Raw genomic sequence first — 18,868 nt, 5'->3', positions numbered from 1 at the left:
ACATAGTATACGCCTCAAGTATGTTAAAGCTTGACTTGGCTAAATTAATCTGGAATACTTTCGGTTGCCGTAAGAAAATTTGCCCAATCTCTAAAAGACTGCGCAACTGATTTGTTGTCTCTATTTTATCGAGTGAAAATTTTTTTTATATTGTTTTCTAACGTCTTACATTTCAGAGGACTTAGAGCAGTTGAAGTTGTAATCATTTCCATCCAAGCCATCCGCAGCAAAAAAGATAATAAATACATGTAGTATGGTAACTGTTAGTAATACTGAACCATTATTTTGACGATTCTATCAAGACAAATATGTTTTTTGGCTATTCAAAGGCACACTTAACATTGGTGACTGTGCTCCTTTAACAGCAAGAAAAGAAGTCTCATGACGCAGTACTCCCTCAAATATAATCTCAAAACATTAAAAAGAAGAAACTGATTATGACAAAAATGCCTTTGAAAAACTCACAATACTTCTAAGCGTTGCAGTGAACTGAACACATTGTCTGGCAAATATTGAATTCTGTTGTAAGACAGATCCCTGTGAATAAAAGTCTTGATCATTCACAGCCTTGTAAGAATTGTTCCGATTTCGCGCTTCCTGCAGTGATTAGAGTGAGTGCATGCTGAAAATTACTTCATTTGTTAACTGGCTTAAAATCTCAGCTCTTTAGTGCGTGCAGATAACATTAGCTCATTCACTGTCAACAGTGTACGAGGAAAACACAGGAACTTGAAATTTAATTATCAAGTAGACTTTCCTTATCGGGGAAGGGGTGGGGGAACTTCTAAGGAAATCATCCACCTACTCATCATAATCACAATTTGTATAGGTACTAAAAACACCCCCAAACACATGGAAATAAAGCAGAAATCTTCCATTGTTTGAAATGGTCCTATGCATCGATTTGTTTTCCACCTTTCTACAGAATGTAAAATTTGCCTTATGGTACTACAAAAGATTTCCACTACCATTAATACAACCACAGATACAAAACAAGGAAGCGAATTGTCTAAAGATTAACAAATTGGAGAGCTTTTCTTATACTTACAGCGAAAACAGGTTTCGGACTTTGGTAAATACTTTCTCTGGTAGTAATTCAATAGCGTTTGAGGACAAGTCGCTGTCATAAAGGAAAAACACACACCAGTTGCTACCCTATAATCATAATTTTCTTACATGATATTAAAGTAGTTGCATGTGTCTCCAGGCAAGCATTGCTGGTATGGCTGGGGTGAAGTCATATATTAGATAACAGAAATTTAAAAATCTTACATGGACCCACCACAAGCTTTTTATTAAATTCCCGTCATGTATAAATAAAGGGTGATTACTTGATTGATTGATTGATTGATTGATTGATTGATTGATTGATTGATTGATTGATTGAGCAAGCAGTCTCAGTAGCAGTAACAGTAACAGTAGCTGCTGCAGCAGCAGTAGTAGTAGCAGTAAGCGGTAGCATTGGTAGTACCACACTCCATAAGGAGCCCACTTCACTTACAGAAGTTTCAGTCTTATTAAGTCCGCAAACACTCGCTTGGGTAGAAATGAAATGGCATTTGAAGACAAATATCTTTGAAGAGGAACAAATAAAAACACATTTTATGACATTGACATGATCTACTAGGGTTTCACTCATGGAGTAACTAAGATTAAGACAATGCGACCTCCTGAGGCTGACAGTAAATATTTCCATTTAAATTAGGGTAAAACTACACCAAATTGCACCGATTAAGCTCTAATTTTCAAATTCTGGAGAAACAGACCCCTAGACCCAAGCCGTCGACCGGATTCTAATATCATTGTGTCAGTCTCTCCTACTGAATACCAACCTCGCTGTTTAACAGCTAAAGGCTCGAAAAGTATTTCCGTTACTTCTATTTACAATCCCCCTGCACCATCATCTCATCTCCCTTGAGGGAATACTCGATTAGAGAACTTAAAAGCAACGACGACGGCAACGCCAAAGAAAAGATCACTTGAAAATATAACACTTTTTTCATTTGTGTTGCTTCGCGATTATTTCAACTCGTTCAACTTCTAAGAAAAGGCGAACAATCCAGGAACCAAATTGGTAGGCGTGACATCCGAGTTAAGAAAGAGAACGAAAAATTCATCGTTGTGTGTTCACGTTCTCCACAAAACCTTGAACTTGGTCATTTCACGTTGTTGTTTTGCAGAGGACGGCAAAGAAATGAACCAAAATTTAAAATGCACGTACAGAGTGACTGTCTTTGCTCATTAAACCTATTATCACGCGATGCATTTTTCTTGCTTTTCGTTGGCCGAGAGCAAACCACATGACCTGGGAATAACTCCCTACAAATAATGGTCTGCTCATGCGCAATTACCGTCCAACTGTGTTTTGCTACAAAAATTATTCTGCTCACGCGTAATTGAAACCAGGCTCTTGCGTGGAAATGGCAGATCGCTTCCCTGAGCTGTCAGAGAGTGTCATGTAGTCTTTAGTTGATGAAAATTATGAAATACAAACTCGTTGATCGAATGACAAAACAATTATTTAACTCGGTTAACACAAAATATCGTAATTTGTCAGTGCTGTCTTGACACTGAAAAATCACGATATTTTCCTCAATGTCGCCCAATAATTGTTGATTATTTTGCGGCGTTGTCGTTGCCGTCGCCATTGTCGTTGCTTAAGTTTGATATGAATTTCGAAAACTAATTAGACAAATTACTTCACTTACAGATACATAAGTCCACTGACTTTTGAGAACACTCTTTCAGGCAGAACTTTTATGGCGTTCGAAGACAAAAACCTTTTTTTTAAAAAATAGCTATATTCAACCAACATGTGAAACAGACAGCAAGGGAAATTTGTGCTGAGTGTTTCAGCAACTTTTACACATAGCATCACTGCAATGGCCTGTTGTATGAAACGTTTACTCGCTTACTTCTAATTTTATAAGTCGCCGAATGGAGGACCCTACGTTTTTGGTTGTATTTTAAAGGTTCCGTAACGCTGACAGAGGTATACAGTTTAACAATCGCAGCTTTTCTCTAAACACTTGCCCTGATTGCAAGAAACTGTGCTAGATAAGGACATATGTGTGACGACCTCGCTCCCAGGCTTTTCCTTTGTGAATGTAAGGTGGGCACGTGACCAGCTAATGCGAAGGTCTTTTCCCGCCCTTCCCAATTTACAACGGGAAGCCCTTGGAACGAGGTCGATTTGCGTGGTGGGCTAGGTTTTGCCCCGGTCACATGAACTGTCCAGAATGTAGAGATGTTAAAAGTTTTAGTCGTCTTTCCCCTTTCCCCCTTTCCCCCTTCTCTAGCTCTACGCGGGGGGTTGTACAGGGGGAGAAGTCAGGCCAAAGAGATGGTTCAAACTTCGGTCTAGAGAAATGCCCCGGTATTGTTGAGGCGTATGTAAGAAGACTTTAAGGACGGTGCCTACTATTGTTACTGCGCATACGTTCTACGCATCGCGAGATACTCGGGTTTCCTATAGGTGGTGCCTACTAATAGAGAAATATTTTTGCGCGGTTTAAAACTATACGGAGAAAGCAGAACTTACCAAATGCTTTTGGTATCTCAAAAAAAATTTGGGGGTAACCATGCATTTTTCAGAGATAATTAGGCTTCAATTTAGGAAAAAATCCCACACATTGCTTTATATTTTGGTGGTTTTAAGAGATACTAATGTTTAATTATCTCTGAAAAATGCGTGGTTACCCCCAATTTCATTTTTGGATTTCAATAGGCCTTGCAAAGATCTGCTTTTCCCGCATAGTAATAAACCGCACAAAAATACTTCGGTATTAATAGGCACCGTTCTTAAACTGTATCTTCCTTAGTACACTAGACCGGTCACTTACAATTTTCTCAGATCTGTCAGTGCCGCGAAAACGTCTCCAGGCAAAGAAGTAATTTTGTTTGAGTTTAAATTTCTGTGAAAAAAGGAACGATCAGTAAAGACAAACAATGATGTATAAAGCCTTGAGCCAATGTCGGGTGTATATCTTAAACAAATTTCGGGCGTTAGGTTTCACCTTATTTTCTGTTGTCATATGTGTGCAAAGGTATTCAGTTTCCGGCCACTAAATTCAGCTTACAAACTAAAATTGATTTCACTGAAATGTCATGCAGGTATAGTGTTAGAAAATATTTTTCCTGACCTAACAATTTAGTTACAGAATTTTTCCGGCAAATAGCTAGGACCACAGCAAAAACCCGCTACAACTCAAAACTAATGACACTACCAATGACAATTAACTACTTGTAATTCTTCAAAATATCATAATTTTTTGGTACATCTTATGATCCAAACAAGTCGAACCATAAACAACCTGCCCGGGCATTTGACTAAGTACCATACCTGGTCTTCCAAGGATGATGAAGTTTTGGATTAGTATTGGCGTTTTATGTGAACATTCTTTCTCATGGAACGTTCAATGGAACGTCCCCTTTCTCAACTGCATGATCTGATGAATCTACTGCATAAGAATAAAGTGGTCTTATCTAATATAGGTAATTGGCTACATTAGGGTTATTGACACTTGGAAAGTGTGGAATGCGATGCAAAGCCGAATAATACAGAAAATAATTAAACCAATGTATTTGATATCAGTACGGGTTATGAATTCTGATTCACTTACAGACTCTTTAGTTTTGTCAGTTTGGAAAATACTCCCGGAGGTAGAAATGTAATATTGTTTGAAGAAAAATCCCTGCAAAATTAAAATGGTTTGCGAAACCACAAAAAAATGTTACCTTCTATAGCTTCATTTTCCTGTCACCACAGGAGCCACAGGTACCTGCATGGCTAGTGTAGTACCTGCAGTGCAGTGTAGTACCTGTAGTGCTGTTAACTAAGGACGACTCGATCCACTATCCTTGTTGTCTACAGTGCTATCCGCTGTAATTCAAGATATCAGGACGTACAAATAAAATCTTTAATAGTACATTTTCACTATGGCGTCATTTTACTACAACTACCAGAATCCTTCATCAGTTTTTTGTTTTCTCATGCTAATTACAGCTATTGTTCTTTGCTCTGCACTGCTCCACTGGGATTGCAAAATTTGAATTTGTGAACGAAAACAAAATTAATTCTGGCAGTTGTAGCCATAAAATAACGCCATCATGAAAATGGCCCATTAACCCTACTTAGCCTGGGGGAGGAGGTAGAGAGTGCTACGCTGATATTGAACATTAACAACCTTTTTTGATATTAGAGAAAATATCAACAAACTTTGTGACTTTTCCTAAATTTACAACAATTTGGTATGACAGCAAATTGAACACGTGAACTGATGCTTTCTTGGAAACAAGATTTTGACAGCTACGTTCTTTTTAATTTTAAATTTCTTTTACCTTTTGTGTAAAATTCTACGTGTGTCGTCGTAGCGTTTATATAATTATACAATTTTAGCATTTCTTTATTGGTTTTCATTAGTTTTGAAGTTCTTAGGTTTTGGAGAAATGGGAAAATACAAGATGGCGGTTATTCAGAGCCAATGAGGCAATTTCCAAGTCACGTGACATCCTCGTCTCATTTCATGGACGGATTGTCACATCATTGATCAAGATTTATATTGTGACACCATCACTCAAGGAAATGCTTACGCTAAAACGTGCCGAGAAAGCTGGTAGTATGGGATATGAGGGGATCAGCGTCTTTTTTCCTAAATATGGTTAATTTTTTTTGCGCTGATATTTTTTAAAAAAATAGAATCAATTATTTTTCCAAGTCGAAATATCCTCAAGGCATTTTCAAAAGAAAACTTTTCGGAATTCTATATTAAAATATCCACAAAAGTGCGTTTAAAATAATCATCATATGAAATCATTAGTCATTTCTACGCTTGGTCTTTTATTTGGTTTTTATGGCTCAGGCGAAGCCAGGAGTTTAGCTTCTCGGCAGCGCAGCGCGTAAGCGCGAGCAGCGGATGGAGAAGCGTTAAAAACTCCGCGGTGGCGTTGGTGCGAAGAGGAGCGAAGCGACGATGGAGCCACCGCTTTTAATTGCGCAAATAATTTCCCAAGGTCAAACCAATTTTGTTAAAGAAATTGCATCAATGATTTTTTTCCAAATCATAGGCGTTTCTATCAAGTTATCATCATATGGTTCAGGTGGAGCGACGATGGAGCCACCGTTTTTAATTGCCGTGTTTGAATTGTAGATGATTTTTCCATTCATCAAAATATGTCAAAGTCATATTTTTAGTTGCTCCATCACATGTATATGAAATTTGGTTTCCATTTTCACGAATAAGAATGCTTCCATAATGTGCCCTGAAAACAACCAAATAAAAATTTGTTATCACAAAAACATTAGTATCACAAATATCACGTTCTTCTAGTCGAACCGGTTGACTATATATCAGATTGACTGTTTTCGGATCTCGGTTGTATAAACAGATTTTACAAACAGAAGTTACTTTACCATCATAATAAAATTGCCGATATGTTCTTCTTTTTTTGCAACTATGACATTTGGTTAACTGATTTATGACTTTGATGCATGGGCATTTATCCTCCATTGGATAATAGCTTATAACCTCCTTCATGTGTTTTTCGGCTTTAATTGGAAATTTTATGATATATTTATTTTCCATTTTTTTATACTATTATGTAGTGTCATCTCTTAAAGCCTTTTCGAAAAATTTATTCTTTGCTGTCAATAGCTTGTCTCTTCGACGTTACTTTTTTTCTTACGCGTAAGAAACGCATTCACGCCATTATCCAAATACTGTTTCACTTTCTCGGAAATGGTGTAATGCAGTGGGACTTTCCCGCTTACGTCTAAATTTAGTCTATTATGTTCAAGGTCATGAGACAGTCGTATGATTTTTTTTCAGCGAATCAGAAAGTGGCTTCTGCAGAAATTCAGTTGCAGATTTCCAGAAACTGAAGAGTTTATTGAGGTTGAAAAGAGAAGCAATCAGAAAGTGGCTTCTATAGAATTCAGTATTCTTATCGTATTTTTTCTAAGTTTGATTTGACTGATTGAAACTGTTTAATATTTAAACAGTTTCACATTTTGCATGACAAAGGATATTTTTGTTATGGAGTTTCTTACACGTATTAAACAATATTGTGTACAATAATATATTGTATAGTAGAATGAATTGTGATTTATGTTCAGCAGAAATTCATGAAGGTTTCAAGGATTTTGAAGAGTCTTGTCCTTTCTGTCATGAGCAGTTTGAAAATCGTAAGTCAAACGAACGCGAACAATGTTGTTGTGATAATGCTCATATAATTCTTGATAGAGGTTATTCAGTTTGTAAAAATTGCGGGCAAGTTGCTGGCTATAAAGTAGTAAACGAATATGTTAATTTACGAGAGAATCTTTATAGCTTTCGTAAAAAGAGCGTTTACAATCGAAAATATCATCTTGAAAATATAATCGATGATTTATTGGCAGCATCGGTGATATGTGTTAATTATCAACAGAGGGCAAAAATACATCGTATTTTCGTCGAAATAAATAAAATTCTTCCCCATATTAATGGGAAAAGGAAACGTATTATCAGTATAAAATTTTTATTAGAACAAATTTTAAGCGCCATGGGATTAGAACATAGTCCGCTTGTTTGTATTAAGAGTGACCGAACATTGGCTAGTTATAAAAAATATGGGGATAGTGTATTGGATTTGATTGGTGGTGAAATAGGTCAGTGAAATAACTTATCATACATCCTTGCTTGTTTATCAACAATCGGTGTGTTGTCTAAAATATAATCATCAGTATGTTGTAGTTTTTTCAGGAGATCATCATCGAATTCACCACTTCTAAGAATTTCTTTTATGGATATTAACAAGTGCCCGTATCTTTGAAAGGCGTAATGACATTGGTATGTTTTTATGTCAAGATTATTATGCTTCAAATATATTTGAATAAAAAGTGAAACAGCAGTAGCCGCAACAAGAGATATGCCTGAAGTGGGTAAACTACTGGATATACCACCAGCAGCAATAATTGCAGAACTGATGTTACCGATTAATTTCCATTTTCTATAGGATTTATAAGCTTTTTTGTAAATCCACATTTTTTTGTGATATGTTTTGTAATAAGATTTCAATTCATCAACTTGGTCAGATGATAATGTGTTGCTGACATGGTTGAACTCTGTTACTTCAATCATAGTCTTTTATAATTATTGTCCATACAAAATTTTATGATTTTTTAAGAGCTTCATTAATCGTGCTGATTATTAACGGTTTTACTTTAGTACGCATCATATTCTCCAATAGTCCTTTGATGTCAGAATCCAATTGCACCAAAGATTGTCTTATACTATTGTCAATCAGTGGTTTGATAGTATCCTCTGTGTGGCTCTGGAGTTGACTCAGAGATATTGCATGATTTGGTTGTGTTCCATCTTTGATAATCAGATGACGGTCTTCTGTGTCAAGGTGACCATCATCATTGACGTGAATTGGTTCTTTCCATATGATATCTTGCTGCATTTCATGTCTGACTGTATATTCAAACTTATTTCCGTTTTCATCTTCTACGTATGGCATTGTATATGATATTATTATATTAATATTGCTTTGTGATAAATAGTAAAATAGATGTTTCTTAATTTTGCACATTGCAGTGAAACAATAGTATCGAATAATCTATTTACAGTTATCCATACTGTGTTAGCATCTTGAAAATCAAAGTTATAATTATTTTTTTGATTACTTAGAAGTGTTATAATAATTGTATCTGTGACTCTTTCATAAGTTCTTCTCATAAGTCTTATATCTGTGATCCATATTTTTTTATCGAATCTGAGATAAGCGCCTTTTGTGACGAAATAACCATTATGTATAACATCTCCGAAAATCCGAACTGGTCCATTTTTTTTCTGTAGAAATTGTAAATTTACAGCTTCTTTATCTTCTGTAGGATCAGCCAAATTTACGATCCTATTATTATTCATATTGATATCAGCGTACATCTCATTTTTCAAACCATCATAAACTCTTGGATCTACACTATCACTCCATCCTTTGATTCCATAAATAACCAAGTATCCTTCTGGGTTCTGGACAACAGCTCTGCCATGGATTACCAATGTTATACGATCAGGTGTGGTTTTACTGTTGTTATTAATCTGAACAAGAAGTTTGCCATACGTGTCGAATGCTCGATAGACCTGTTTGTGAATATAGACAGTTGTTCCCTGAGTTGACAATGATACATTGGTGGATTCAGGGAAATAATACTCGAATACCATTGTGTAGGTACCAATAGGTAATGGATAAATGTTGAATGAGATACCACTTCGATAATCATTAGATCCATCAGTGTCCTTAATCATTGCGATTGAATAAGCTTTTTTATTTTGATGAGCAGATTCTCTGAAGTTCTCTTCGAACCCATCTACCCTAATATTATACTCCGAAGCTGATTCATCTGTGTCATACAGGTATTTTAATTCGTTTGTTTTGTGACTGCTAATCAAATGTGATTCAGCAAGTTTATCTTCAAAATACTTTTTATTTACACCGTCTTTATCATTGGTTGGCTCTTTCACATTTATCAACTTATGATCATCCAAATTTAAATCAGCAGTCATTGAATTGCTCCCATCTTTTCTAAGGATTGTGTTAAAAGCTGTATTAACTAAAGTTGAAACAGTATTGATAACATAGGTATCTCGATTGTCAACATAGTTTTTATCAGCTTTGAGATTCAGCTCAGCCACCCGAGCAGCAGATGATGGCTCGCTTGATAATTCCAGAAATTTAACTGTATGACCACGCATGTCTAGATCACCATCCAATGCATCAGGTTTTAGACGGTTAAGAAAATTCTGATCAACGTAGTATTTATTAACAGCATCAGTCTCCTGAGTACCAGCAGCAAGGTTTATTATCTTATTATTATTCATATTCAAGTTACCAGTCATTGGTGATGATCCATTCTTTTCCAAATAACCTGATAAATCAGGCGATGGTATTTTTTTAACAGAATCATCAACGTACTTTTTATTTGCTGCTTGATTGTCATTATCAGGTTTTAAGACATTAATATCAAAAAATGTTTTCCGTCCGGTAATATGTTGTTCTGTTGATGTGACCATTATTTCGCTTTTAGCTCGTCCACCATAACCATCAAAGTTTTTCAAATCTGGTATATGAAGATGAATGTTTTCATAAGACTGATGCTCAGTCATTAATCGAACATCATTAGAGCTACCAGCACCGTCTGGTATATCTTGTAGATAGATACTATTGGTATGAACGCTGCCAGTATTGCTGTAAATTACTGATTTATTATTGACGACTGTACCTGATTGCGCTCCATCCAACAATTGAATCTGACTCTTTGTGACAGCATCATTAGGATCAGTGCCTTGTTTAACATTAACCATTTTTTTGTTTTGTAAGTTATAATCACCATTATCTGTTAGTATAAAACCAACGCCTGGAGGTCCTTGAGGACCTTGTTGTCCTATTGATCCAGAACCTGTTGTAGAAGTTGTTTCATCATTGAAAATTCCCATTATACTAATTGATTAGACTGTTCCGTAAAAGTTTCTTTTTACAACTTTCATAGGTCTGTCCACATAGAGAAAATAATATGGTTTTTTGGTGGCTTTAATATATGTTCCCTTATCAACTCCCAATTCACGGGATATCAGACTCTGTTCATTATTGCTTGGGAAGTCGTAGACACAGAAATGTGAACAGTTCAACCTGATGTCCTTTGGCGTCTTGTAAAATGATTGACTAAGGTAAATAACAGAGCAGTTTTTATGCCGACCTCTTATAAAATAATCGATTAATGGTTTTTGGTTTTTATCACAAATAAAGTCATCGAATATGACAATCTTTTGTGATTCATCATCCATTAAACTGTCAACTGGAACTATCTGATCATTGCTATAAACTATCACATCATAACCAACACTATTTGATATATCATTTAGCTTTTGAATCATATCTTTATACTTTGCTTGTTCTAGATTTTTTGCATAAAGATGTATCTGATCATAGTAGAGTAATGGTTTCATAAGCATGTGATAAAGAAGGTTAGTTTTACCCGAACCAGTATTACCACAGATAAGCATTCGGAATGTATCATTTGGCATGAATCCATAAAGCCGTTTGAAATTATTGTTTTCATTTTCATTGTCATAGTTTGGAATATCCATTATACTATTTTATTAGACAATAAAAATGATGGATTTGTATATGATTTCTGAAAGATAAGTTTAGATAAGTTTAGATAAGTTTAGATAAGTTTATGTAAGCAAATAGTATAATGGATATCCAACGATTGAAACAAATATCTGAAGCCAAGATTAAGGCTGGAATCCTTACTAAAGAGGTAAGAGACACGTTGAAGGAATACAAGCATAATAAACAAGATTTACAACAGGGTTTATCAGAAACGTTCAAACCAATAATTAAAGCTCAGGAAGAGACAAAACAAACAATCGACGACAAACAGGATAAATTGATTAAGCAATTGCAGAAAAACCAAAAAGCAATCACATCAGGTTTGGAGAACATTGAGATGTTAGCAATTCAGCCTGGACAACCACAACCACAACCACAACAAGAAACAAAACTGCCAATTGGTTACAAACCAGCTATGATGACATCACCATATGAAGCAAATCTAGACAAGGGATTCGATGATGATGAAATTGAGACAATGATGAAATATAAATTAATTCCGCCTAGTTCAGTATTCCATCGTATTCAGGATGGTTCGCTTAATTTTGATGATTATGATGAATACGTTGGTAAAACAATACAGGCAATTGGTAGAAAAAAAGGTCCTTTATCAAAAGGTCAAGGTAAAACCAAGAATCAAGTCAAAATCGATTTATTGACCAGAGAAATCAAAGCGTTGCAAAAATACAGAGATCGGATTGCAGTAATCCCTGAAGGTCTCAAAACCCTCAGTGGTAAAGGCTTGGTTACACAACCAAAGCGGAATGCGTATAAGATAAATCAATATGGTCAGTATGGTGGTCTCATGATTGATATCCCCAAATTGATGGGACAATTACGTCTAATGGCATCAAAAGATGGGCAAAAAGTGCTTGATAAGAAGGTTGATTTTGACACCATTGATCTCCTCACAAAGAGATTCAATTCAAAAAAGAAATACAGTGATATAGCCAAAATGGTTTTCAATGAATTAAACCAACTGAGCGAAATTCCAATCCATAAAACCAGTAATAAGTTCAAAAAAATAGGATCAGGAGTTGTATATTTCAATAATATAAATGACCTACTTGACAGAATGGAACTTCTCGGCGGATCCATTTTAGCTGGGAATAACTCCGTTAAAAATGAATTTTCACAGATTGCCCATAAATTGAATCAACTAGGTACGATTTCCAATAAACAACTCATTGAGCTGTTGAATAATTATGTGTTATAATGATATATATGCAAGAACGAGAAATAAAGATATCATCCGTTAATCGTCAAAAAATAGGTAGGAGTAAGCCTGAAGACTTTTCAATCAAGTTTAATCCACCAATTCATCTTAGCAGCGATATGAAACATGAACTAGCAGTTAATCGTGTGTCAATGACTTATTCATGGCATAATATCAATAATAAAAACAACAATAATAAAATCAAATACTCCAAAGATAGTGGAGCCAATTGGGAAACAATCACATTTGTTGATGGTATGTACAGTTATGATGATCTCAATAATTATATTACACAAGCCATTGAGCAAAACGATGATAAACCAGCCAATGGTGTGGCTGTCAAACTGTATTTTGTTTTATCAAGTTATCGTGTCGTTGTCGAACTTGGAAATAAATGGAGATTAGATATATCCAATTCAAAATTCGGTGATCTGATCGGTTTTGAGTCCAAAATAATAACACAGACTGAATATAGCAGCAAACTTCCAAATATAACCAATAGTATTGATGTCATAAACATAAATTGTGATCTTATAACTGACAGTATTAGCGATGGAGTATTAACAAATACATTAATAATGATTCCAACAGATAATTTAAGAAGATCATTTCCATTTACTTTTGAGCCAAAAAGAGCTTTATTCAGTCCAGTATCAAAGAATATTATATCCGAAATCAGAATAACGGTAACGGATGCATTAAACAGACCCATTGATTTAAATAATATAGATTGGTTTATGAGTTTAATTCTACGTTCAAGTTTTGTGTAATGAAATTGTATAATGAGACAAAGTGAATTCAAAAGAAGATTTGACCCAGAAATGGGTCGTTATGTTAGAAAGAATATTTACGATGAATCAATTGTTGGTGGGAATATATTTACATCAATTGCATCAAAATTATTCGGAAAAATAACCAAAGAATTAGCTAAAAAAGGAGTTAAAACAGCAGCTACAAAGGCTGTTACAAAAACTGGAGAGCATATTGGGAATAAAGCCGGAGATAAGATAGTTCAGTTATTGAGTAAAAAACAACCCTCAATTTTGTCACCTACTAGCGTGTCCACTCAGCCAAAGGTGACAAAACAACTTTCTGATATGGAAATAGCAGATCGAGTGAATCAGATAATATCTGGTGGGAAAATCAGAAGGAGGAAAATTGTGTAATATAATAGTATAATGAAATCATTCAGGAATCCAAAATATTTAGAACGTTATGAAGATGTCTTTTTCTAACTTGAAACACCACTGAATACTGGTGATCCAGGAAACGACAATTCTCAGAAGAAAACCGGATACAGGTTTGTGGTTGACAACACAGGTGAGGTAACACCTTTCGACTGGTATAGTGCCAGAATCTCAATGACCTTCAAAGTACAAACAATGGCTAACGCTAATATTGCGGCTGATGATCACAATGGGATCGTTAATGGATCTCATTCATTCATCAACAACTTCGATGTTAAACTAAATGGTCGGAAAGTTTATGACTGTAACGATGCAAATCAAGCTGTCAAAATCAAGAATCTGTTGGAATATAGCCCAGTTTATGCTCAATCAACTGCGACAAATGAACTATTTTATTTGGATACAAACCGACACGCTGAAGAAAGACCTGCTCAGGCGAATTACAATAAAGGATTTGCTGCAAGAAAAGCACTTTTGGGTTTATCAGCAGATGTTACAACAGAAATTACTCTTAATCATTATTCATTTTTTGAGGCACTACGAGATGAACTTCTTCCTTCAACAAGAATGGAAATAAATCTACAAATTGAATCAGATAATAATCTTATTTGGCAAGCTGGGGCTGCGTGCCGTGTTATGATAATGAGGATGCAACTAATTGTGCCAAGAATAACTTTCAATTCAGAAGGACAATCATTATACATTGATCAGTTTATGAAACCACATAAATGGACATATCTACGTGAAAACATTGAGCGATCATTGAGTACTAGACTACGATCTGGTACATTTACAATATCAACTGGCATCGAACGACCAAGACATGTGTTTGTGTTCATCATCAATGATGCCAATATTGGTGCACAAACGACTAATCCTTTCTTGTACAACACATTCAATGTTGCTAATGATCGAGCACTATCATCTGCTCATCTGGTTGTTGCAAATGGTAATGAATATCCTGATGTGCACTACAACCCATCAACTGATATGACACGTGTTTACCGAGATGTACTGAAGTATGTTCATGCAAACAATGAATATGGACAAGGTACACTTTTGAATTCTTCTAATTTCAAATCATTATTCGGGTTTTTATACTTCGATCTAACAAAACAAAAGACGGATATTAGAGATGGAACAACTAAACTGGTATTTCATTATGAACTATCAGGTGCCACAAATGCAAACTACTCAGTTTATGCCCTCACTTTATACGAACAAGATGCTGAACTTGTACAGAAAGACGGCAAGCTTTTATTCAGATAAATATAATTTTATCTACACATATCATATATAAGATATGACTAGCTATCATTCACATGGTGTAAAATTGTCTCAAGGACAAAAACAAAAATTAGCAAAAGCATTGAGAAATAATTCAGCAATAACAATCAGATTATCACATGATGAACTAAATGGACCTGACCAACTTATGTTAACCAAAACCCAAATAAATAGATTACGAAAATCAATGGCAAATGGTACTGGTTCTGACATTAAAATATCAAAAACACAGATACGAAAAGCAGTCAAAATGGGAGGGAGCCTTTGGTCATCATTATTCAGTCTTGGTGCTAGGGCACTTCCAGCTGTAACAAGTCTTGCTTCAAAAGCTGCTGGTCCGCTGGCTACAGGAGCATTATCTGGTCTTGCCAGTCTTGGTGTTGATAAGATATTTGGAAAAGGAAAACAGGTTGGTGGGTTCTTAATTCCACAAAACAAAGTTGATCAATTGATAAAGTATAAAGATTGGTTGACAAATGAACAAAAGAAACAAATCGTTAATGCAATTCATACTGGTGGACAGATTGTTATCAAACCGACAAAGAGTCAATCAGGTGGTTTCTTGGGTACATTATTGGCTTCAATTGGCGTTCCTTTATTGTTGAATGCATTGACAGGAAAAGGTTTACAAGTGGATAGAGAGAGATTGAGACGGTCTGTACCAGTTTATGTTCCAAAAAATACCAATGGTGGTTTGGTTCTTCCGGCTGATTATAGACCACCTCCATTTTATGGTACTTGGAAACAACCCATAGGCATGGGAGTAAAAAAAAAAACCTCCAAAAAAGGAAAATGGTTACTACTGGGAAAAAACAGTCCTTTCAAAAACATTCCACTAATCGGGGATATCTTGTAGAATTTATTAATACTCCGCTTAGCAATTTTGATCTAAATAATTGGGTTAAACAGCTTGGTATCAAATATTTCAGAGGAGTTTTCAGCAAAGATAAATTACCCATGTCCATCAGAAACAATGAAGTGGGGATCATAAATCTTGATGATTATATCGGATCAGGCACACATTGGGTTGCATATCGAAATGGAAACAAATATGCTGAATATTTTGACAGCTTCGGATTACCTATGCCAAAAGAAGTGGAAAAATATCTTGCAACAAGTGGTAAACCTTTGATATATTCATTAGATGAAATTCAAGATCGAGATTCTGTATTATGTGGATATTGGTGTCTCTATTATCTGCTTGAAAGACAAAAAGGAAAATCGATTCTAGAAACAATTCATAATACCAATTTCCATTTGAATACTACTGATAGTGATAATCATGAATTCATAATAAATTATTTCAAAAATATTGTGTAATATATATGTATAAATGGTAAAATCGTATTGTGTTAAACAGAAAAAACAAACTGAATGTGTTGAACCTTCTGGTTATTTCCAAACAAAAAAAATAGATTAATGTTCTTTTGTACTTGTGCAGAATGCGGGATAAAAAAAACCAAATTCGCTAAACAAAGTCAGGGAAACGGAACAGCCCGTCCAAAGGGGCGGGCATAATGGATACTTTAGCATCAACTGGTACTGATATGTTAATTCAACATGGTATCCCATGGTTGGGTAAAAAGGCTGTAGAAATGGGTAGATATTACGGATCTGAAGCATTGAGAAATCCCAAGCTACAAAAGAAGGCTCTTGATTATGCTTTAGAAAAAGCTACTCCTTTTATAAAGAAGACAGGTTCTGAAATGCTTGATCAATTATCTACTAAAGTACGTCCTAATAAAAAATATGTCACTGACAGAAAGGATCTCGATGGGAGTGGTTTCGATCTTCAAAAACAACTATCCAAACTTGGAGAATTACATATGAGAACTCCTTAGGGGAAAAAATACAATTATTGTGGACCTGGCACAAAATTAGAAGAAAGATTAGCATCAAATGATCCCAATTATCGAGAACCAATAAATAAACTAGATGCTATTTGCCAACAACATGATATAGATTATAGTAATGCTAGATCATTATCCGATAAACACGCAGCTGATGATATTATGCTACAAAGAATATCTGAAATACCTTATCGTGAAAGACCTTGGGGTACAAGCTTAGCTCAAGCTGCAATAGCCACAAAGAAAAAGCTTGGACTTGGAGCTTCAAAAAACGCCAAAAGCCGTCGAGTAAAAACTGGCAAGAAACATTAGCTGATGAACTGCATAAACCCATAAAGCGTAACTTTACTCGACGGCGTGTTATTGTTAATCATGTTGATGAAATATGGGCTGCTGATCTTGTTGAAATGCAACAGTTGAGTAAATGGAACAAAGGTTATAAGTATCTTCTCATGGTTATAGATATCTTCAGTAAATACGGCTGGATTGTTCCGTTAAAAGATAAGAAAGGTGAAACTGTAACCAAAGCATTCCAACAGATTTTCAAAGAAGGGGATAAACCAGAGTAGGTATCTATGGACTGACAAAGGCTCAGAGTTCTACAACAAACATATGAAAGACTTACTCCATAAACACAACATAAAACTCTATTCAACAGAAAATGAAGAAAAATCATCAGTGGTGGAAAGATGGAATAGAACAATCAAAACCAAGATGTGGAAGCAGTTCACTGCCCAAGGCAATACAATGTACCTGGATATATTACCCATGTTGTTGAAACAGTATAATATGTCTAAACACAGTTCAATCAAAATGACACCAACAGAAGCCAGAAAAAAGAAAAATAAAGGAACTGTTTACTTTAACCTATATGGTGATATGAGGCAACCAAAATTACCTAAGTTTAAAGTAGGTGACAAGGTTAGGATATCAAAGTATAAAAGAAAGGTATTTGATAAAGGTTATACACCAAACTGGACTGAAGAAGTGTTCATTATCGATAAAATCCAATACACCAATCCAATCACTTACAAACTGAAAGATCTCAATAATGAAGAGATACAAGGCAGCTTTTATGAAGCTGAATTGTTGAAAGCAAAACAAGAGGTATTTAGAATAGACAAAGTCATCCGAAAAGATCACAAGAAAAAACAAGCTTTAGTGAAATGGAAAGGATATAGTGACGACTTTAATTCTTGGATACCGTTGAAGAATTTAATGGTTTAAACAGAAATTAATATATCATATATCATATATGGATAATATAGATTGGAAAAAAAAACTGTTCAATGAACTGGCATATTCACATGATGACACACACTCCTGGAAGTGTATCATTGAAGATTTTGATGAATTAAATGATCTTGTTGACTTGCCATCAAATAAAAAAAATTTTCGTGATCCTTATTGGAAAAATAAATTATTATACATGATTAAATATAGTAGCGGTCTCGACTATAAGAAAATTTATGATAAAGTAACTGAAACAAGAAGTTGTGTTTACGATGATGAAATTGATGATTATTCTGATGCTCTTATGATCTTTGAAAAAAAATGCATTTCAGATGAGTCTTCTGATTCTTCCATTGATTCGTCTGATGATTCATCTGATGATTCATCAGATGAAGATGAGGATAAAATGAATTATCACCATCTTTTGAAATTTAATAACTGTAATAAAATGTGTCTTCGAATAAACTTTAAAAAATAGCTAATTTCTTTCTCCACATTTTTTTCTATGATAATTTTTATATTGATTTTTCATTGTTTGACCACATTCACAGGTATATGTTCTTTTAGCCCATTTTTCTTCATCGCTTAATAATCTCATTCTTTTTTCTCCTGTTCTTGATGATTTGATATAATCATCCGGCATATCTTCTTTTTTCACATATTCAAATTTGTAAGAAATACCATTCTTTTTGGAAATTCCAGTTTTGCAGTGGTTAATACCTTCGCAAACCATTTTCACTATCCCTGCATTAATACCAAGATATTGTTGAATAGCATACATACTATTAAAGTATGTCACCTCATTATTACTACAATTGATGGCTTTTACAAATTTTTTATTGGTATGATTATTTGCCACAAACGAATAATCACGTTTTTTATCAGAAATTTCTATCATATTTTATAATAGTGACAATTCTTTAAACCATATAAAAAATGAA

At 34.8% G+C, this 18,868-nt stretch overlaps 1 protein-coding gene across 1 annotated transcript in view; it reads right to left on the bottom strand.

Annotated features, from left to right (window-relative positions):
• The window catches only part of LOC146484077 (uncharacterized), a 53,867-nt gene that overhangs the window by 26,431 nt on the left and 8,568 nt on the right, over window positions 1-18,868 (bottom strand). Inside the window, exons 3-8 of the mRNA XM_085105380.1 lie at window positions 4,623-4,694; window positions 3,843-3,914; window positions 2,709-2,780; window positions 1,502-1,573; window positions 1,049-1,120; window positions 466-537 (exon numbers count right to left, since the gene is read on the bottom strand). Coding sequence (XP_084961506.1) covers window positions 466-537; window positions 1,049-1,120; window positions 1,502-1,573; window positions 2,709-2,780; window positions 3,843-3,914; window positions 4,623-4,694 — 432 coding nt within the window. The remainder of the gene's footprint in view (window positions 1-465; window positions 538-1,048; window positions 1,121-1,501; window positions 1,574-2,708; window positions 2,781-3,842; window positions 3,915-4,622; window positions 4,695-18,868) is intronic.

Source organism: Pavona decussata, unplaced genomic scaffold, assembly GCF_977016875.1.
Source record: "Pavona decussata unplaced genomic scaffold, jaPavDecu1.1 SCAFFOLD_37, whole genome shotgun sequence".
Lineage (NCBI taxonomy): Eukaryota > Metazoa > Cnidaria > Anthozoa > Scleractinia > Agariciidae > Pavona > Pavona decussata.
The sequence above is the reverse complement of the archived record's forward strand: the minus strand, read 5'-3'. Positions and strand labels throughout refer to the sequence as shown.